The 22,788-nt window shown below is 40.2% G+C and overlaps 1 protein-coding gene across 2 annotated transcripts in view; it reads right to left on the bottom strand.

Moving 5' to 3' along the window:
- The window catches only part of SLX4IP (SLX4 interacting protein), a 225,776-nt gene that overhangs the window by 70,141 nt on the left and 132,847 nt on the right, over window positions 1-22,788 (bottom strand). For both annotated transcript variants that reach the window (XM_075563993.1, XM_075563992.1), the window contains exons 4-5: window positions 18,252-18,341; window positions 10,885-11,005 (exon numbers count right to left, since the gene is read on the bottom strand). In XM_075563993.1, coding sequence (XP_075420108.1) covers window positions 10,885-11,005; window positions 18,252-18,341 — 211 coding nt within the window. The remainder of the gene's footprint in view (window positions 1-10,884; window positions 11,006-18,251; window positions 18,342-22,788) is intronic.

Raw genomic sequence — 22,788 nt, 5'->3', positions numbered from 1 at the left:
TTCCAGTGTGATTCACTGGAGAGTGAAAAATAAAAAGTGACTTTAAATTAACATACAAAGGCTTAACAACCCTTGTAGTTGTCTTCTGAGTTGTTGAGTGTCTTAGTGAGAGAGATTTACTCTGTAATCAAAAGATGCAACACTTGGGATCTACATGTCATGGAGTGGAATTAGGAGCTAGATGAAGGCTCCCCTCCCCTACAAAATTATGCAGTAAAATTATAATAGATTCCTATGGAATCAAAGGCATCATGGCACCTTCAAAAAATTTAAACTTGAAATACGCAGGAATATTTTTTCATATAGCCTTCTTATTTACCTCACCTGTTTAGAGTAGGTAGGGGAATGATGGTAAGCTAATTTAAGTTCAAGTAGGCAGGGATTTCTCTTAGAAGTTGTCTCTTAATGGGAACACTATAATGCCTACTATCAGTACAATGGAATTGGCAAAAATCTGTTTTTCCTATCCTGATGACCCGAGACCATAGAAGTAGGTTTCCAGCCAGTGGTGGATTCTATAGAGCTTTATTGTTTAACTCCATTGTTCCCTAACACTATGCTTCAATGATACTGTTTGATCTATAGGGGCCTTGATGAATCACCATCCTTTATTTGGGATATTATTCTGGTCTACTACTCTGAAGGCACTATAAAAGTACTGACAGAGTAGGAGGTGGTAAAAATTCTAGACAGCATACAATAGACACAGGCATACCAGATGGTGACAGATAAAACCCATGAAAATGCAGTTTCTCAAAGGACAGTGTTCTGGGGTATATCAAAAGGCATCAGATTTTAGTACCTTGCACAAGTTCTGGTGGGTATATTTCGGTTTGTTTGTTTGCTTCTACCTATATGTTTCTAGCTGCTGTAAGACTGATCCTAATTCAAAGGGGTGATAACTTAAAATGATCCGTTTTCTGATAAAAATAGGAGCCTGGTTTATTGATGGTTCTGCCTCGCAGGGTAGTATTGACAGAAGTAAATGACTGCTGTAACATACCATCACTTGGAGTAGAGAAGGAACACAGTGGCCCAGTGGGCAGAATGTTGAATAGTATATTTTCGGTAATAAGGAGAGGTGACTTGACATATCTTGCCAAGTCCTGGCAAGATTCCATTTAGCAGCAGCAACTAATCTGACCTGCTGGTGGCAGGTAGATTATGCTAGATCTCTTTCATCCCAAGGGAGGAAATGTTTTATGCGAACTACTGTATATACTTGTGTATAAGCCGGGTTTTCCAGCACATTTTTAATGCAGTTTTTGTTTTAAAATTAGGTACCTTGGCTGTTACTCCAGTTGGCTTAGACTTGCACATATATGGCAGAATAAACCCTTATTGGATATTTGCTATGCTCTTTATATGTGCTGCAGAGCCCTGGGGGTGGAGTGGGTTATACGTTGAGCTACTAACTAATAAGGTCTGCAGTTGGGACTCACTGACTGTTCTATTGGAGAAAGGTGTAAAGATTTATAGCCTTGGAAACCCACAGGAGGCAGTTTTACTCTGACGGATAGGGTCCCTAAGAGTCACAATTGACACAATAGCAGTGAATTGGTTTTGATGTTACATTCACTGTGTTTCTGCCAGTCACATCACCCATGAACGTAGTAAAGGCCATCTTTACCATCACCACCACAGAGCTTTTGACCAAGAAACACCTTTCTCTGAGGCTCATACATTCAAGCAACACAGCTCACATGAAGCTGGCCTTACAGTGTTAGTTCTAACCTCTGGAACTGTGAGAAAATAAAAATTATGTTCTGTACAGCAACATTAGCACAGGAACACAGGGAGGGGGTCCATACAAAAGTTAACTAAAAACTATGGTAAGTCCATAAAGATGAACCACCAACAGTTCAACCCCCGGAATGAAGACTCAGGTTCCCATGACAGGTACGGGATCCTGGTCAGCTGGGCAGTGGCTCCAAGCAAATGGAATATGAAATAAGTACAAGAGGAAGGAAGATAGAAACACCAACTAGTTCATGTAACCGGCTACAAAAGGAGAATGTCACATTTACTGTTTTTTCCCCCTTGCTCCATTGTGTATACACTTACTGACTATTGATTTTTGCATTCTGTTTCCTTACTATTTTATCGAGGGAATTCTGGCAGTAGTTGAGAAAGAAGTCTTGGTTGCCCCATAGGCAAAGTATTTAACTGCTAACCACAAGTTGAGTGGTTCAAAACCACCAAGTACACCATGGGAAAGAGATGAGACAATCTGTTTCTAGAAGGCTTTAGAGTCTTGGAAACCCTATGGGACAGTTCTACTCTGTCCTATAGAATCACTGAGTTGAAAGCACTGTGGGCAGTGAGTTTGAAATTTTGGGTTTGGCAACAGTTAACTTTCTAATTTAGTCAGCAAGTTACTAAACATGAATGCGGGTGATGAATAATCTAAAGGAGAAATAAGCATCACTCATAAATCCAAGACCTAGAGGAAGAACATGCTGAGACTTCCAGCCATCTCTTTTTGAAGAGATGGTGAACACACTTTCATTGCAATAAGGACACTTGTGCTATTAGGCAACAACATATTGATACTCTTCAGAATTTTATGGAGGAATGAAGCCTAGGAGAAAACTTTAGTAAATATTTCTGACTTGTGTCCATCAACCCCGATTTTTCAATCATCTCCCCTATGTCCTGATAAATTCCCACACTCCTGTTATTTCCCTAAATTAAAAGCCAACTATTTTGTATTTTTGGATTCACTTGCAGCTAGGGTACAGTCATGAGATACCTTTTTGCCATGTAGCAAACTTAGAAGGGGCTACCTGATGTCACAGCCACACACAGTCTGAGCTGGGGCTAGGCCTTGAGGATCGATGACTAGTCTGAGTGACAGCGGAGCTCTGACTGTACATTAGTACATGTGGAGCTGTATCAGAGCTGCCTCCATGGCATGTCTGGGTTTCTCCAGCTGCGTAGCTTCTGTATGGGGTTCCCTGGCCCTTCTGAAGATGCTAGGAGCTACCTGGTATCCTCAATCAATTTCTCTGCTAAAAAAGGAGTCCATTCAGGCCAGTCTCAAGCAGAAATGAAATGAAACAAAGGATATTAGGCAACTAAGGTCCCGATCCCTGCAAGCTTTGAATCTGAAGACTAGCTTTTCTGCTTTCCATACGTCCATTCTAGCAGCAGCGATTTGGATGAATCAGAGGGAAAATTAGGAGGCCGTGGCAGTAATTCAAACGGTGATTGAAGAGGGAGTGGCAATGGAAAAAGAGGAAAAAATATACAAGGAAAAGGCTAGCAACCCAATATAAAGGTGAGCAATGGCTGCCAATACACAAATCTGTTAACAAGGAGCACAAATCACCAATAAATGTCTAAAAGCAAAAAATAAAAGGCCAATATTACATTATCTCCCATGTTTTGTTTTTTATTCTTGGCAGACTCTCAAAACTTAAAAACATTGGTAACAATGTTGGCAAGGCTGAAGGGAAAATATTAATGAAGTAGAATTGACAGGAACTTCTAACTTTTTTATACCACTAATTTTTAATGAACTTATTATAATCCCTTCTCAGGTGCTTCTAAATGAGAATGAGATTACTGGCAAATAAATGCCTTGGCTGTACTCTTCACTGAGCTTGTGTATATTCTTTGAACTCCTTTGTATGATTTGAGTAAAGAATAGCCATTTATGCTATTTTTTTAAAAAAATAAGAGCATTGAGAGAGATCCTACAAACATAGTTGCATAGAGAGAAGCCCTATAGCTCCCTCTAAACAAAACAAGCAGAGAAGATAAAACACCTAAGTTCTACATCTCTCCAAGAGAACAGAAACCTGTATGAGCTATGGGCTGATAACTCAGAAAGGAAGCCATCAAAAGAAATCGGCCCCCGCCCACAAACACTGTGGATTCTTCACTGCCCCAACTGGAAGCCCTTGGAGCTACTCCTTCGCTGGGTGAACTGAGACTCAGCAGAAGGAGAACAGAAAAGGTGAGCTGGTTCATCATTCCCCTTACATAGTCTTGCAACAGAGGACAGTGGCACTTCTCCCAAACACTTGGGAGAGGGCTGGGGGTTAGCCTGTTCTAGGCCCTGGGTAATAGAAGAAACACAGAGTGTAATTAAAAATTCCCTTCAAACACATGAAAATGAAAACTCAAAATACAAAGATCCATGGCACAGAGATAAAGCAGTTCTCAGAGTTCAATTTACAGTAATAAGTGCACACATCCAAAAGGACAATCTAAAATAAATATATTAACACATATCCTATAGCAATTAGAACCAAGAATAGCAAAACAAACCCTAAGCCACCAGGAAAAAAAAGAAATACTAAAGCTTAGAGCAGAAATGAATGATTCAGACTGAAAAAAAAAAAAGAAACAAGACCAGAAATTGATTCTTTGTAAAAATTTAAAAAATTGATAAACCACAAAAGTTGATAAACCAAAATTGGCGGTCCTTGCAGGGAGAGTGAATTAATTTAATATGGCTCTTCTATCCAGGTCTCTAACTTCCACCAACTTTATGGGTTTGGTAAGATAGTGGGGGAAGCGATACTGAAAGGATTCACCTGTCACTAATTGCAAACAGGATTCCCTGGAGCGCCATCCCGCTATGCTTAAAACGAGCCCCCTGAAAAGCAGGAAAAGGGATCTCATCACTAGCAAGAGTCAGGAGTATAGGGTGTCCTCTGGACTCACGATTCCTCCCTAACATTGGACCTACTAGAACCAGATGGCAGCTAAACATAAGAGGAACAGCAGCAGAACCAGGAGTCAGAGCGTGGAACAGAGTAACGGATCTACCAACCCTCAGGGCAAATTAGGCTGAGTGCTTTTGTGCGAAGGCTGGCATGAGCAATGGACTGCCTCTGGGCACCTAACTCAGGAAGTTGGGCTTGCTGAGCCAAGGCCCCTAAGCTGAATTCCTCTGTGTTGAGCTTACAGCAGGGGCATATCCTTTGGTCACTTGTTAGCAGACTTGATAGCCCTTTGTAATATGTCCTGATAAGCAACTCAGAAACGCTGAGAATCTCTCACTGATACCACAACTTAACTTCCTTAGTAAACCTTTCAATCATGACTGTCAGTTCTGCAAGCCATTGCAATGGATAAAAGAACCAAGAGAATTAAAATTGAGAATATTAATTATGACAGCACAAACCTAACAAAGGAGAAAAATCAAGTATAAGAAACATGAAATGAAATGGGTGACATCAGAGCAAAACCAACAAAGAAAATAATTATATAATAAGAAAAAGTTGTATTATCTTTTTAAATCATTTTATTAGGGGCTCATACAACTCTTACCACAATCCATATATACATCCATTGTGTCAGGCACATTTGTACATTTGTTGCCATCATCATCCTCAAAACATTTGCTTTCTACTTGACCCTTGGTACCAGGTCATTTTCCGCTTCCTTCCCCACAGCCCCTCCCCCATGAACCCTTGATAATTTATAAATTATTATTTTTTTGTCAAGTCTTACACTATCTGACATCTCCTTTCACTTTCTTGTCCATCCCCCCAGGGAAGAGGTAATATGTAGATCCTTGTAATCGGTTCCCCCTTTCTACCCCACCTTCCCTCCAGTCTCCAGTATCGCCACTCTCACCACTGGTCCTAAAGGGTTCATCTGTCCTGGATTCTCTGTGTTCCCAGTTCCTATCTGTACCAGTGTACACCCTCTGGTTTAGCTGGATTTATAAGATAGAATTGGGATCATGATGGGGTGGGGGTGGGGCGCTAGAAACATTAAAGAACTAGAGGAAAGTTGTATGTTTCATTGTTGCTACACTGCACCCTGACTGGCTGGTCTCCCCGCCACCCTTCTGTAAGGGGAAGTCCAGTTGCCTAAAGATGGGCTTTGGATCTTCACTCTGCACTCCCCTTCATTCACAATAATATGATTTTTTGTTCTTTGATGCCTGATACCTGATTCCATCGACACCTCAAGATAACACAGGCTGGTGTGCTTCTTCCCTGTGGACTTTGTTGTTTTTGAGCTAGAAATAAATCTGGTCATTAAAAAACTCTCTACATCATTGTGAATGAGGGGAGTGCAGAGTGGCGAACCAAAGCCCATCTGCAGGCAAGTGGACATCCCCTTATAGAAGGGTAGTGGGGAGGAGACGAGCCAGTCAGGGTGCAGTATAGCAACGATGAAACATACAAATTTGCTCTGGTTCTTTAATGTCCCCCCTGCCTCACTATCATGATCCCAATTCTACCTTACAAATCCAGGTAGACCAGAGGATGTACACTGGTACAGATAAAAGCTGGAAACACTGGGAATCCAGGACAGATCAACCCCTCAGGACTAACAATGAGAGTAGAGATACCAGGAGAGGAAGTGAAAGGTGGGGTAGAAAGGGTGAACTGATTACAATGACCTACATATAACTCCTTCCCTGGGGGATGGACAACAGAAAAGTGGGTGAAGGGAGACATCAGACAGTGTAAGACATGACAAAATAATAATTTATAAATTATCAAAGGTTTGCAAGGGAGGGAGAATGGAGGAGGGAGGGGGAAAATGAGGAGCTGATACCAAGGGTCAAGTAGAAAGAAAATGTTTTGAGACTGATGTTGGCAACAAATGTGCAAGTGTGCTTGACACATTGAATGGATGTATGGATTGTGATAAGAGTTGTACCAGCCCCCAATAAAAAGGTTAAAAAAAAACTATAACAAAAAGTCTAAGACCAGATGGTTTTAGTAGGAAATTCTAACTAACAGTTATTAAAGAGGTATAACCAATTTCACACAAAGTATTATAGAAAAGGATGATATTTTACCAAACTCGTTTTATGAAGTATAATGCTGATACCAAAATCAGACAAAGACATCACCAAAATAGAAAACTATGGGCCAGTATCACTTATGAACAGATATCAACATTTTCAAGAACATTCTATTAAACATAATTCAACAAAACATTAACTGAATAATACATCATGATTAAGTGAGTTTAATATCAAGTATGTAAGAATGGTTTAATATATTTTTTAAAAATTCAATGTAATCTACTAATAAATAAAAGAATCATATAATTATATCAATGCAGAACAAAATTTGATAAAATTAAAGCACCTATTTTTGATTAAAACACTCAATAAAATAGAGACAGAGGGAAATTCTGCAATATGGTAAAGGCCATCTATGCAACACCAACAGCTGGCATTTCTCTCATGGAGAGAACTTCCTCTTCTGAACACTCTTGTTTCATATAGTCCTGCCTGTATTAGCCAGAGCTGTAAGTTATGAAAAGGATATTAAAGGTATTCAAGTTGGCAAAGAAGCAAAACTCTCTATGTGCAGACAATATGATCTTAATACTTCAAAGACTCAATTTTCAAAACGCTACAACAAATTGAAAAATTTGGCAATGTAGCAGGCTATAAGATCAATTTATCTTATCAATTTATCAAATATTGGGTGTACCTTAGTCCTCAAATAACATCATTCGTTTTCAATACTTTAAAGAGGTCTTGTGCAACACCTAAGGCAATGAGTCTTTTGATCTCTTGACAGCTGATTATCTGAGCATTGATTGTAGATCCAAGCAAGAAGAAATCCTTGACAACTTCAAGCTTCCCCCCATTTATCCTGACGGTCCAGTTGTGACTAATTTGATCTTTTTACTGAGTTGCAATCCACACTGAGGGCTGTAATCCTTATCTTCATCAGCAGGTGTTTCAAGCCCTTCTCACTTTCAGCAAAGAAAGTTGTGTCATCTGCATACTTAATGTAGCAAATAGGGCTTCCTCTAGAGCAGTGGTTCTCAACCTTCCTAATGCCGCGACCCTTTCATACAGTTCCTCATGTGTGGTGACCCCCCGCCATAAAGTTGTTTTTGTTCCTACTTCATCACTGTCATTTTGCTACGGTGATGACACAGGCAGCCCCGGTGAAAGGGTCATGGTCGAGAACCACTGCTCTACAGAATAGAGGACATATACCCCTTTGGGTTTCTGAGATGGTCAATCTTTATGTGAGTAGAAAACCTCCTCTTTCTCCCCTGGAATGCCTCAGGAGTTTGAAAGACTTGACTGGTGAGCTGCTCAACATGTAACCCACTACTCTGAGGGTTCCTCACTTGCAACATGCACACCATATAAAGCGTTCACATACTTAATGAGCTCTTATAATAATAATTGGTACATTAAACTAGAAATATGTAGAGATTGAGTTGTGCAAATAGGAGGGGACTTTAAATGAAAAGATCCTCTAGAGATTTTTCCCCCTCAAATTTTTTAAGCCTTCTCATATATTATCAAGATGTTCATTACACCATTGTTTGTAACCGTGAGTCTTAGATGCTATCTATAGTATTAATGGAACACAATGTAGCCATTTAAAATAGCAAGATGTGTGTGTGTGTGTGTGTGTGTGTACAAGGACTTTTACGATATATGAAATGGAAAAAAATAGTTGATAAAATTTTCAGGCGAAAAACAAACGTGGAGAATTTACGGTTTATTTCCATCTCTGAGAGGTGTGTTCCCCAGCTGACAGGCTAAGAAATGAGTACTTAGCTTTTTAAGTTTATTAGTAGAAGGCAAGGAAAGAGGTGGTTGAAAACAGGTACTAACTAAGCTAATATACAATTAGCCACACCCATGATGGAGGTCTTGAAACTTTGCTCCATTCTGTTTCCTTTTTTGCCGAGTTCGAAAGTGTCATGAGCCAGAACTGCAGAGGTACAAGGGATGCACGTGCCTATGGCTTTTCTTAAAACTTGCCGTACCATTGAGCTGAAAACCAAAAGGCACCATCCAGTACACTATTGTTTATACTTAAAAGTTCCATTGTTTAAGATGATCAGATTAGCTAAAATGACTCTCTTTGCCAAATTAACAGTGGTGCCAAGGTGAATACTTTGAATCAAGTCTACCTTCAAACTCAGAGCTAGTTGCTGTTGGGTCAATTCCAACTCATCCTTACCCCGTGTTTTCAGACTCAACCAGGATTTCCATGTTCGTTTTTCAGAAGCAGATTGCCAGACCTTTCATCCAAGATACCTCTGAATAGACTCAAACTTCAAACCTTTCAATTAACAAGTGAACACATTTAGATAGACACTATACCATAATAAGCTCACTGCATTGAGTCAATTTCAACACAAAGCAACCCACTAGGACAGAGCAGAACTTCTCTACAGTTTCCAAAACTCTTCATTCTTTATGGGAGCAGACAACTCCATTGTTCTCTCATACAGCAGAGAGTGGGTTTGAACCACAAACCTTGCAGTTAGCGCAGTGCTTAACTCATTTTGCCACCAGGGCTCCTTCATACAAAATAAAACAAAACAAAAATAAAAATGAACTCACTGTCATTGAATCCATTCTAACACATTCAGTCCAATAGGCCTGAATAGACCTTCCCCTGTGGGTTTCCAAGACTATACATCTTATAGGAATAGAAAGCCTCATCTTTCTCCTCCTGAAAAGGTAGACAATCTCATGATGCTTTCATAAGATCTGGTTCAGAGCAGCTCAGTCGCAGTTCTCTGAGGATTAATGTAGGGTTGCACCATATTTATACAATGACAGAGTAGAAAGCATATTGGCTACGAGTCAAAAGAGCCGGATCTGGTTCAGGCTCTACAATTTGTCACCCAAATACCCTTTTATTCAGCATTGCACTGATTCCGTATTATCTACCAGGCCCTGGGAACAGTATGAGGAGGGGGGCTGTGTAAAAGGAAGATTGTCAGATAAACCAGGCAATCTTTATTCTCAAGAAGACCATCTTACCTTATACTTAATTTTGCCTTCACCTATACATCAAAGAAATGACCATTCTCAAGTGTAATTAGGAAACGGGGCAGCATTTCTCAATTTCAGTTCTCTAAACATCTTGCTCTGGGTAATTTTTTGTTGTGAGGGTTGCCTTGGGTATTTTAGGATGCTGCCTAAGTTATCTAGTGCTGCCATTAAGAGAAATACTACAAATGAATGGGTTCACACATAGAAATAAATTTTTGTATCGTCTTGGAAGCAACGAGCCTGAATTCAGGGTCCCAGCTCCGGGGATGTATTTGTGCCTGTCAGGTCCGAAAAAAGGTCTTGCCTCTCTTGGGCTTCTGCTCCTAGGTGATCTTCATGAGGGTTGGCACCTCTGCTCCCTCATCTCTGCTCTGTTCACAAGTTTAATCTCTTTTTATATCTCAAGAGATTAACTCAAAATGCACCCTACATTAATCCTGCCTAATTGACAGAACAAAAACAACCCATTCCCAAATGGGATTATAACTATAAGCTTAAGCAACACACATTTTCGAGAGACATAATCCAATCTATAACAGATGTTTAGCAGCATCCCCAACCACTGCCCACTAGAAACCAGAAGGATCTCTTCAATGCGTTTTGTGACAATCAGACCTGTCTCCAGGCACTCCTGAGGGTGGTCTCAGTTGAAAACCACTGAGATAAGTGGCAAACGTGAAAACATTTTTAAAAGTATAAAGCTTCTAATCAATTTGTGTCAGTATTAATGTAAATCAATTTGTAACATTATTTGCATATATATATCAACGGAAGGCTTTAAAGAACTTATGGTTTCCTTAGGAATGGTTTTTTAAAATGCACTTTACCTATCATTATAAAACCTTCCAGGGATTTTCAATTAATTTTCTTTACCAAAATAAAGCCTCTTTATTAGAACATATTTTCTAAATGTAACACAACACTAACATGACAGTTGGGAGTAAACATAATTGCTATTTATACAAAGCAGAAACTTATGCTTTTGGTTTCCCTTGTTGTGCAAACCCTTTATTCTTTTAACTGGAACTTTCATGGAATGAGATACATGTTTTTTGAGTCCTCTAGGCACGGGGCTAAAAAAGAAAGAGGCAGAAACTTTATTTTCTTTTTCCAAATTCAAAGTGTTCTGTGCCTACCTTTTAAGGACAAGGGACTGGATCTTGTAAATTCTGCAGTCGATGGTTTGCGTTGTTTACGTAACTTCAAGTACTCCTTAACTCTTGCATCAATGGTTTCTTTCAGCAATAAACAGACTTCCTACAGCAAAATTTTAAAAAATGCATGTAACCTGCCAATGTAATGCAATGCAAGAAAACAATCAACATAGTACATGTTAAAGAGTCAACATTACACTTTCTATAATGTGTACATATACGAAGCCAACAATTCCTACATGTACAACATGGCGACAGTGGCTGCGCTCTTCAAGTGTGGCACCTTTCTTAAAGCCTTGTGTCTGAATTACTTCACCATCATCAGCCCACTGCCCTCTCGCCAAGCTTCTCATCTAACCTTTGCATTGGCGGTGTCAATTTGACCACATACAGACGACGCTTTGAAAGAAGACCACTTTCAAGGCAGACGCTCTTTTCTAATTAAGCCAAACTACTGTTCAGTATGACTTCTGGGAATACATGGTTTCAGTTTAAGGTTTAAAGATTCCTCCAGGGCAATAATTTAGGGGGCGGTGTCATGGAACCTCAATGGCTCAGAAAGGCTGGATTTCACGACAAAGTGAACATTCATTCGTTTTATATTTTCTTCCTTTTGAACAGGATTCTTCTATATAACTTTTGGCTAAAATGTTCAGTAATGGTATCCAGTTCTGGTCTCATGACATAGGAGAGAGTTGTTAATGGAGGCAATCAGACATGCACTATAGTTCCTCCACCAATTCCTCACCCTCCTTCCTCTGCTGCACCTGGAGACCCGAGAGCAAACGTTCCTTGTCTGGCCTCTTGCTGAGTTTTCAAACTCTGAATACTATGCAATTTAACTGGGAGGGAGAGCCAAACCCCCAAACCAGAGTCAGTACCATCTAGAAGATTCAGATTCATAGCAACCCTATATTGGGTGTCTGGAGATGTAAATCTTCACAGGAACAGGTAGTCTCATCTTTGTCCCTTGAAGGAACTGGTGGGTTTAATCTGCCAACTCTGCAACCAGCCCAAGCTTGCCTGCCAGTGCCATCAGAACAGAAGCACTAAAGCCAATATTAGGCCAGTTGATAGGAATTTCTCAAGTAAAATTAGGACTCTAAACTTCGAACTTAAAAAATAAGCAGATCTGATGAAGTGGTTGGTTGGTTGCTGCTGCCTTCTCTCCCTTTTTTTGTTTATTAAAAATAAATATAACACAAGGTTTTCCCTTAACCCTTTTGCAGGTGTATGCTGATGTTGTGATTAGGTTCAGTAGAGCCAGTTCCGCTCAAAGCAACTCTAAGTCCTACATCATCTTCACAGTTGTTCTTATGTTTGAACTCATTGTAGCAGTCATTGTGTCAATCAATCCTGTCAAGGGTCTTCCCCTTTTTGGCTGCCCCTCTACGTTACCAAGCATGATACCCTTTACCAGGGACTGGTCTCTCCTGACATGTCCAAAGTACGTAAGATGAAGTCTCTCCATCCTTGCTTCTAAGAAAGATTCTGGTTGTACTTCTTCCAACACTGATTTATTTGTTATTTTGGCAGTCTGTGATGCTTTCAATATTCTTCACCAGCACTGTAATTCATATGCATCCATTCTTCTTTGACTTTCCTTATTTAATGTCCAACTTTTACGTGCATAGGAGGGAATGGACAAGACCATGACTTGAGTTAGGTGCACCTTCTTGCTCAAAGTAACATCCTTGCTTTCTCAACACTTTACAGAGATCATGTGCACCAGACTGACGCAATGCAATGCAGCATTTGACCTTCTGACAATTGTTCCCATAAGCATGGGTCGTGGATGCAAGCAAGACAAAATCCTTGACAAATTCAATGTTTTCTCCATTTATCATGATGTTATCTTTTGGTTCAGTGGTGAAGATTTGGGTTTTACTTACACTGAGTTGTAATCCATACTGAAGGCTGCAAGACTTAATCTTCATCAGCATTTGCTTTAAGCCCTCCTCATTTTCAGCAAGCAAGATTGTGTCATAATGTATATACCATAAGTTGTTATTAAACTTCGTCCAATCATAATACTACATTTCTTCTTCATATAATCCAGCTTCTTTCCTTATTTGTTCAGCATACTGTTTGAATAAGTATGGCGAGAGGACACAACCCGGATGTACCCCTTTCCCGATTGCAATCCATGTAGTATTCTCTTGTTCTGTTTGCAGAACTGCCTCTTGATCAGTTACAGGTGCTCTGTGAGCACATGAAGTGTTCTGGAATTCCCATTCTTCTCAAGGCTAGCCATAGTTTGTTATGGTCAACAGAGCAGAGCCAATAAAACAATTGCATAGTCAATTAAACACAAGTAAACATCTCTCTAATACTCTCTGTATTCAGTCCAGATCCGTCTGACAGAAGCAGTGATATCCCTTGTTCCATGTTCTTCTGAATCTGGCCTGAATTTCTGGCAGCTCCCTGTCAATAAACCTGCTGAAACCCTTGATGGATGATCTTCAGCCAAAGTGTACTTGCATGTGATAGAAATGATACTGTTCTATAACTTCCACATTCTGCCGCATCATCTTTCTTTGTAGTGTGTACACATACAAATCTCCTCTAGTCAGTTGGCCAGGTGGTTATCGTCCAAATTTCTTGGCATAGTAGAGTGAGTGCTTCCAGTGTATCATGAGCTTGTTGAAGCAATTCAATTGGTGCTCCATCACTTCCTGGACCTTTGTGGTTGGCTAATGCTTTCAGTGCAGTTTGAGCTTCACCCTTCAGTACCATTAGTTCTTGATCATATGCTACCTCTTGAAATGGTTGAATGCCAACTAGTTCTTTTTGGCACTGTGACTCTATATATTCTTTCCATCATCTTTTGATGTTCCAGCATCACAGCGCCTCCAGTAGCAGGTGTATAGTTCAGAGATAGCCACAACATTAATCATATGGTTCCACCATTAATCTTAATTGGTGCTAAATTTCCCTTTTGGCATTTTGTTTAGTTTATTTCAAATTTTGGAAAGACTGTCATAGACGGACATGGACAACATCACTGATCTAAATTTGATAATAAGGTTGCTTTGAAATCATGATATTAGAGGAGAAAAAAATGATTAGGGCAAAGACTGTGCAGATGTGCTTTATACAATTGATGTATGTATATGTATGAACTGTGATAAGAATTGTATGAGCCCCTAATAAATTGTTAAAATTAATTTTAAAAAAAAGAAATCATGATATTGGCTCATTTTGTGATAGAAGAAATCCAGTTCAGTTCTCTTGGCCTTGCTTTCCCATTTTTTCAGAGGAAGGTTAAAAACAAATCGCACTGACTTCAATGTACAAATTAGTGATGAGCTGATACAACCAATGAGGCAGAAAACATTTTCATACAAATGCTAAGCCGTTGTTGTAGTGTAATGAATAAAAAAAGTCCGAGGGAGCAAGCAGAGGCTGTCAGCCAGGGCCCACTGAAATGCCGCATGTGGGCAGGAAGGGGGCTGGCCTTGAGGAGAGGGGCAAGGCGGGCATGCATGTTCACATACTTCGGGTGCTCAGTCCCAAGGCGGCAATTCTCTGAGGTTTTAGTGGGTGCTTGTCATATACACTTACAGACACAGCACTGCAATATCTTCTCATTTTTCATGAGCAGCCAGAAGCAGTAATTTTTAGTAAAACCCCTATTTGTTGAACTTGGTTCAAATGCTTAAAAATCTAAGTATTGTCAATTCCAACCTCAGCTTTATTAATCTACTGAAAAAGGAATAGCATTGAGCAGTGGGTTTGACTGAAAATGGAAAATTAGCCATCTGATTTTCTTCCCTGTTCTTGACGCTGCCATACATGCTGCTTGTAGCATTTGTTACAATAGCACCCCGTCCAGATCTATGAATGTTGAAATCAAATTTAGATTATCAATTTATTTAAAGTTGACGACTACTGGGCAATAAAAACACATGGCTTTGATTCTATTTCAACATATCAGGTATAGTTGTCAGCTGCAACAAAAAATCTATGCTTCTTAATTTAGATTAAGAACTGATCATTCTGGTTCAATTCTCAAAGACTCTGCACTCTGAAGAAGGCTCAGAGGTGCTGAGGTCACTTCAAACCTGTTACACTGGTTTCTTGCAGTGCCATCTCAAGTTGATCTCTTAGAATCTTCATAAATTAAACCGAGAGCAAAGTTTTAAGCGGCTTCTAAGGGCAATGATAGCCAACCTTCCCTTTTATTGTTGTTAAAGGCTGTCCTCCTCAATCAGTATATAAACCCTGATTTACTCTACTACACATGTGAATTCCTAGGAAAAACACAAGCCCTGGTGTCCTCACCCCTGCTTCTCGTTTTCCAGCCCCAAGATGCAGTGCCTCGTGGAACACAGATATCCACTTACAGTTGGGTTTTTTTTTGGCATTGTCCACACAACAGAAAAGCATTTATGCCTCATACTATTGTTTCAATTACAGAATTTGCTTCACATGCAGAGTTTCAACTATGACTGAGCTAGAAAGTATGTGCAAGACATACATGGAAACAAGGATTGTTAAAATTTGGCCATAAATGCCCTATAAGGCGAGAACTAAATATAGCATGACAAAAATAGAGCAAAGCCCTGTCCACATAAACTTTCTCTTGATAGTTCCGGGGCTTTCCTCCCATGGCTCAAGTTTGACAAGTGACAGGTAAGTCACATGCAATGTGCTCAAGATAGCCCAGGCACACAGGGAAGCAGCCCCTTCAGAATCAAAGAAATGTCTGAGAAAAGAAAATGTCACAGCTGAACAAGGCAGGCGAAGAGAAGAACAAGTTAAATCCCATCAAGCGAGCAAGGGAGAAGCGTTTGGCATCTTCAGAGAATACAATGGGCTTCGTCAAGTTTACAGGGGAATGGTTTGAGTTCAACTGCTTGGGTACAAGCACTACTTGTGCTAGACTCAAAATAAACATTTATTTAACACATGCAATCATGTTCCTTTTCCTGCAAATGAACTAGATATTCTTAGACTTTCACTATAAAAAGTGACTGTTACAGTGTCATCAAATTGGTGGATCATGAAATCCCAGTCACGAGGAAACAATCTAATGATACAAGAAACGAAATTGTTGAGCCAATGAATGTAGGTTAAAGGCATATCCTTTGCTTGACTAGCATTTCTCTGTGTACATCTTAATATCAGTGAACACATTTTAAAGGGACAACTTAAAGTAGAGACAGGGAATGTTGGAATTTGCTATGAGAAGGAAGTTCAGGTGGCTGGCATGCCTACATTTCTTGCCAGGCTGCTGCAGCAGCAGCTTGCAGGTCCTATCGTGCAGCTCCCGTCTTTGCTAAGTCATGCCCCACTGCCCTGAAGTAGGGACTAGGTGGAGACACACAGCTAAGTATGTCACCTTGGCAACAGGGTCTCACACTATGGATAGGAGGTGACCCACATATCCATAGCATTATTTGAAAGCCTCCCAAATCAACTGTCAGAGCATCAGTAAGGAAGATATAAGGATGAGGAGTAAAGCTGGCAGGAAAACATAGATCTATAACCAATGGAGTCTACAATGCTGCCAACATCAGGTCGAGTCAGAGGCTTTTTCAGTGAGCTCCCCTTGGGCATGTATTAGTCATTTTGGAGAAGAGAATGAACTGTTCTGAATCACAGGGGCATGTGTTAATAAACTAAAGCCTGTAATCACAGTAAGGTAAGTTACAGCAGGTGATGCTGGCCTTAAACATCCTCTACAAAATGGCAACACAATTCTGATAATATATTTACCTATTAACTAAAAATGTCTTACCGTGTACATTTTCTTTGGTGGGGGAGGCATGATATTTTCTACTAAAGATCTCAAAAAAACTTACTGTATATACTCAAGTGTAAGCCGACGCAAATATCAGCCGAGGCACCTAATTTTACAAAAAAACTGCATTAAAAATGTGCTGAAAAACTTGGCTTATACAGGAGTATATATGGTATTATAGAAAAGTTTTGTTGGGGGTTGGGTGAGGGCACAACGTTGCCATCTTCTCATAAAATTTATTTTCATGTCTAGTTCTAAAAAGCTACTGTGACAATAGAATGGAAAGAAGTGTGATGGTAGTTTGAATAGTATGTAAAAGCCATCACCTTGCTGTCTCTCCCCTCTGGTAGGCAGGGATGTGCAGAGGAAAGTCAAGAACACCCGGGAGCTCAATCTACCTTTCAAAACAGCAGACCACAGCAGCATGCTGAAGCTTAAAGTCAGGTGTGATGTTCTCTGGTAGCAGAGACCCTATAGGCAACAGAACCCTTGCCATTTTCACAACCAGGTATCTGATTGAGTCCCTTACCGTGACCACTGGGGCCTTTCAGCTAGGGGGCTCATTTTCCAGCACTCTGTTGGGATCCATTAAGATTTCCATAGGCTGATTTTGGGAAATGAGTTGCCAGACCTTTCTTCCTAATCTATCTTAGTCTGGAGGATCTGCTGCAATCTGTTTAATAAGGGTGACTGCTGGTGTTGAAATATCAATAGGCTCTCTTCCAGCATCACAGCAATATGCAAGCCACCACAGTATGAAAAACTGAAAGACGACTGGTAGGCAGTGACTCAGGCTGCATCTAGGTCAGTGGTTCTCAGCCTTCCTAATGCCTGGACCCTGGAATACAGTTCCTCATGTTGTGGTGACCCCCAACCATAAAATTATTTTCGTTGCAACTTCATAACTGTACTTTTGCTACTGTTATGAATTGGGCGACCCCTGTGAAAGGGTCATTTGACCCCCAAGGGTTAATGACCCACAGGTTGAGAACTGCTGATCTAGTTGAACCCCTTTATTTGCAGATAAAGGGGCTGAGGTCAAACATCAATCTCCTATTACATGATGATCTGCTTTACTTAGTGATCAGAGTGAGGGAAAGAACATAGTCAAACGCTTCTTCATTTGGTGTCAAAGGCTCATAATAAAAGGACGGTAAAAGAAAAAGTGTAGAAGATGAGGATTTCAGGCAGGTGGAAGAGATCAAACTTGTGTTAACTTGCACACCTGCCCCAGGTGCTCCATTCTATACTTCACACGCATTCATATAAAATCCCTTACCAAGCTAGAGTTGTCGCTTTATCTTTTTCATTTTTTTTAAGAAACTCTTTCCCCCCAAACAAAAAGACTGCATATTTCTAGTTTTATAGTACAGTAGCATATGGAAAGTATGGATGTGGTTGGTTCTGAAGGAATTCCAAAGAGAAAAAAGGTGGGGGTAGGGGTAATGGCAGGTTTCATTGGGAATATAATAATTTTTCTTTAAGGGTTAAATACCACTCAATTTTCTGCCCACTTCTTGTGAATACAGAACACTGAAAAGAACTAATAGTTCTTCGAGCAGCAGTTACTTGCATTGAAATGGTGAAAATAATTTTGTTGTACCTCTTTCTTCTCTTCAGAAAACCAGCTGGTGTCTTTGTTTGAGCCTCGGGGAGCTATGTGAAGATCCACCAAGACAGCAAAGTTCCCACACTGAAAGACAAAATGACAGAATCCTTCTGGTAAGGTTCACACCCAGCCAACAGTGAGAAAAGATCTCACAAAGTTCTATGTGGTCTTGCAGTGAAGTGGCAATTCATTTCCTCCCCCAACCCCCAATTTTCAGGGATAGCAATATTAATATGGGACAGGGCTATGTGTCACAACCTATTACTCCTTTTTGAAAATGTAGACTTTGTTGTGTAAGGAAGCAGCTCAGGAATCCAGTAGCAACTGGAAGACTGTAAACCACTGACAAAAGTTCACTAAGCCTGTCCAAGGTAGGCTCTAGAAGAGTCACTGCTTGGTAGGACAGAACAGATAGGAACTATTGCTTATTTAGACAGAGAAGGCATCTTAGAATGACAATGGAAGCAAGGATGAGTGGGAAAGAACACGGACAGAAAGGTAAATGCAAAGTTTTATCAAAGTATGCTACATAACCATCTTCTGCTCTCGTTCTACAAACTCAGTAATTGGTCAGCAGTTTTGAAAGTGAAAGTGTTCACCTCTGGGTGAAAATAGCCACATTAGCTACATGTAGCTATTAGCACTTAAAATGTGGCAAGTGAGAAGTCCATCTTCAAAACTTATACAGTCACCTGTGGCTACTTGCTACTGTCTTCTGGGTAGCATAGCTAGAGAGCCTGTAAAAAAAAACCTGATGCCTTATAAATCCTCACACCCACTAGATTTCTGAAACTGTCAAGGTAACTGCACATATTGGCTCAAAAAGGACTAAAAGAACAAGACTGCAGGTTAAGGGTATTTAATCCTCATAGTCCTCAGGGGTCAGTTCATAGGCAGAAATGAAAAAAAATCACATAGTTACCTCTTCAGCTGAAGAGGGTTTGCTTGTTTGCTGTTTAAATTCTGTGCAATAATGCAACAGACAATTAAGTATTTTCAATAAATACTGTTAGAATGCTAGATATCTGAGGGAGGGGCTAGAAAAACTTAACACCTGCCTCACACCATAAACAAAAATTATTATTCCTTCTTTCTGAGATAGATCACAGATCTAAACATAAAAGCCAAAACCATCTTTACCTTGTGGTAGGAAAAAATTTCTTAGTGATAGCCCCGAAAATACTAGCTAAAGAAGAAAAATATTAAATTGGATTTTATTAAAATTCAAATCTTTCTTTCATCAAAAGCCACTGTTAATATAATGAGTGTATGCCACAGATTACGAGCAAATAGTCACTATTTCACTATATTATATACATATATGACAAAAGAACTGATATCCAAGCTAGGTAAAGAACGTCTATTAGCAGGACCGCTGAAGACAAAATGGGTGCATAAGCAAATGTGGGGAAGAAAGCTGATGGTGCCCGGCTATCAAAAGAGATAGTGTCTGGGGTCATAAAGGCTTGAAGGTGAACAAGCGGCCATCTAGTTCAGAAGCAAATAAGCCCACATGGAAGAAGCACACCGGCCAGTGCGATCACGAGGTGCCCAAGGGACCAGGTATAAGGCATCATGCAAAAAAAAAAAGATATAAGTGTGTGTATGTATGTGTATATATGTGTATATGTATGTATGTATGTATATATATGTATATATATATCATATTAAATGAAGGGGGAAGTGCAGAGTGGAGACCCAAGGCCCAAGTGTCGACCAATGGAGATCCCCTCATAGAGGGGTTTAGGAGAGGAGATGGGTTAATTAGGGTGTGAGGTAGTATCGATGAAGAACACAGCTTTCCCCCGGATCCTGGATGCTTCCTCCCCCCAACTACCATGATCCGAATTCTACCTTGCGGGGCTGGATAGGACTGAGGCTGTACACTGGTGCATATGAGGGTTGGAGGTACAGGGAATCCAGGGTGGATGATACCTTCAGGACCAAGGGTGTGAGGGACGATGCTGGGAGAGTGGAGGGTGAGTGGGTTGGAAAGGGGGAACTGATTACAAGGATCCACATGTGACCTCTTCCCTGGGAGAGGGACAGCAGAGAAGGGGGAAGGGAGACTCCGGATAAGGCAAAATATGACAAAACAATGATGTATAAATTACCAAGGGCATATGAGGGAGGGGGGAATAGGGAGGGAGGGGGGGAAAAAAAAGAGGACCTGATGCAAGGGGTTTAAGTGGAGAGCAAATGCCTTGAGAATGATTGGGGCAGGGAATGTATGGATGTGCTTTATACAATTGATGTATGTATATGTATGGATTGTGGTAAGAGTTGTATGAGTCCCTAATAAAATGTAAAAGAAGAAAAGAGAAAAAATGATTAGGGCAAAGACTGTACAGATGTGCTTTATACAATTGATGTATGTATATGTATGAACTGTGAAAAGAATTGTATGAGCCCCAATAAATTGTTAAAATAAAAAAAATATTAAAAAAAAATAAAAATGTGTAGGTAAAAAGATATAGCATCTGCCGCATTAGAGGCTTGAAGATAAACAAGCAGCCGTCTAGCTGAGAAGAAACAAAGTCCACATGGAAGAAGCACACCAGCCTGTGTGATCATGAGGTGTAGAAGGGATCAGGTATCAGGCATCAAAGAACAAAAAATCTTAACTTTGTGAATGAGGGGGAGTGGGGAGTGGGGACCCAAAGCCCATCTGTAGACAGTTGGACATCCCCTTAGAAAAGGGTCACAAGGACGAGACGAGCCAGTCAGGGTGCAGCAGAGTACCATTGAAGCATACAACTTTCCTCTAGTCTAGTTCTTTAATGCTTCCTCCCCCTTTACCCCCACTATCATGACCCCAATTGTACCTTACAAATCCAGCTAGGCCAGAACATATACACAGGTACGGATAAGAGCTAGAAACACAGGGAATCCAGGACAGATAAACCCCTCAGGACCAATAATGAGAGTAGCAATACCAGGAGGGCAAGGGGGAAGCGGGGGAGTGGGAGAAAGAGAGAGCCAATCACAATGATCTACCTATAACCCCCTCCCAGAGGGATGTACAACAGAAAAGTAGGTGAAGGGAGACAGAAGTCAATGTAAGACATGAAAAAAATATATAAAGGGTTCATGAGGGAGAGAGGGAAAAAATAAGAAGCTGATACCAACGGCTCAAATCTAGAAAGAAAATGTTGAAAATGATGGCAACATATGTACAAATATGCTTGACACAATGGATGGATAGATGGTGATAAGAGCTGTAGGAGCCCCTAATAAAATGATTTTTTAAAAGAACATCTCTTAATCAATTTATGGAAAAAAAATAAAGGAAAAGAACTGTCAATAAAAGGTGCAAAAACAGGTTCACAATCATTGGTCACCAGGCAAATGTTAAAGTCATCAATAGATACAACTATATATCCTCCCAAACGAGTAGCATTGATAAGGTTGGCCACTTGTAAAGTTAGCAAGGGTGTGAAGTCACTCAGATACTCATACACTGCTCATGGTAATAGCACATGGCTCAACCACCTTGGAAAACAGCTTGGCAGTTTCCTATACAGGTGAATATACATTTACCCTCAGACCCAGCCACCCCACCCCTAGGTATTTATCCCACAGAGATGAAACATAAACGTACACAAAGACTTGCATTCAAATGTGCCTAGCACCTTTATTTATACACCCCAAGCAAACCCACTGCTGTGGAGTAGATTCCAATCCAGAGTGCACAACCCAAAATGAAAACAACCAAGTCTATCAAAAGAATGAATAAACAATTGTGGTATACTCATACAATGGAATTCTGCCAACCAAACGACAGTCTCAATATAGTCTTAAACGCATTATGTTGAGCAAAAGAAGCTTGACCAAAGAAATCATAATGCATGATTCCAGTTCTAGAACAGAGGAAACTCATGAAAGATATCAGAGCAGTGATTGGTTGTCCAGGGAGGTAGTCATTGAGAAGTGGCACAAAGAGCGCTCTGGGGGTTATGAACATACAAATCTTGATGAGACATATGAGGGGTAGTGCGTTTGGAGTTTGTTTCACCAGGTCAGACTGTTAATCCAGCTTTCTATTTAGAGGAAGGTTCTGAAAAGATTGCATGATGGTGTGCAACAAAAAAAGCCTGATATGTGGCAGACAGGGGACTGGTTTTGCCACCACAACAATGTACCTGCTCACACAGCCATCTTAGTGTGCCAGTTTGGGGCGAAAAAACAGCATGTCTCTCTTGCCCCACACCTTACTCACCTGAACCAATCCATGCAACTTCTTTTTTGCTTCTGTGAATAAAGAGGGACATGAAAGGACAGCAATTTGATGACTAGGGAAATGACCAAAAAAAAAACACACAAGGGAGGTGTGCCAGTCATCCAAACAGATGAATTTGAAAAAATGTTTTCGAGAATGGAATTGCAGACTTGACAAATGTATTAAGTATAATGGAGAGTAGTTTGAAGGTGATAAGGTTGTTTTGTAAAAAAAAATTTTAATACTAGCTTTGGGGAGGAAAAAAATAATCTGTTTTTTGGGAGTGCCCCATTGTATATCTAAGATTCTGGC

This window comes from Tenrec ecaudatus, chromosome 12 (genome assembly GCF_050624435.1).
Source record: "Tenrec ecaudatus isolate mTenEca1 chromosome 12, mTenEca1.hap1, whole genome shotgun sequence".
In the NCBI taxonomy this organism is placed as follows: domain Eukaryota; kingdom Metazoa; phylum Chordata; class Mammalia; order Afrosoricida; family Tenrecidae; genus Tenrec; species Tenrec ecaudatus.
The sequence above is the reverse complement of the archived record's forward strand: the minus strand, read 5'-3'. Positions and strand labels throughout refer to the sequence as shown.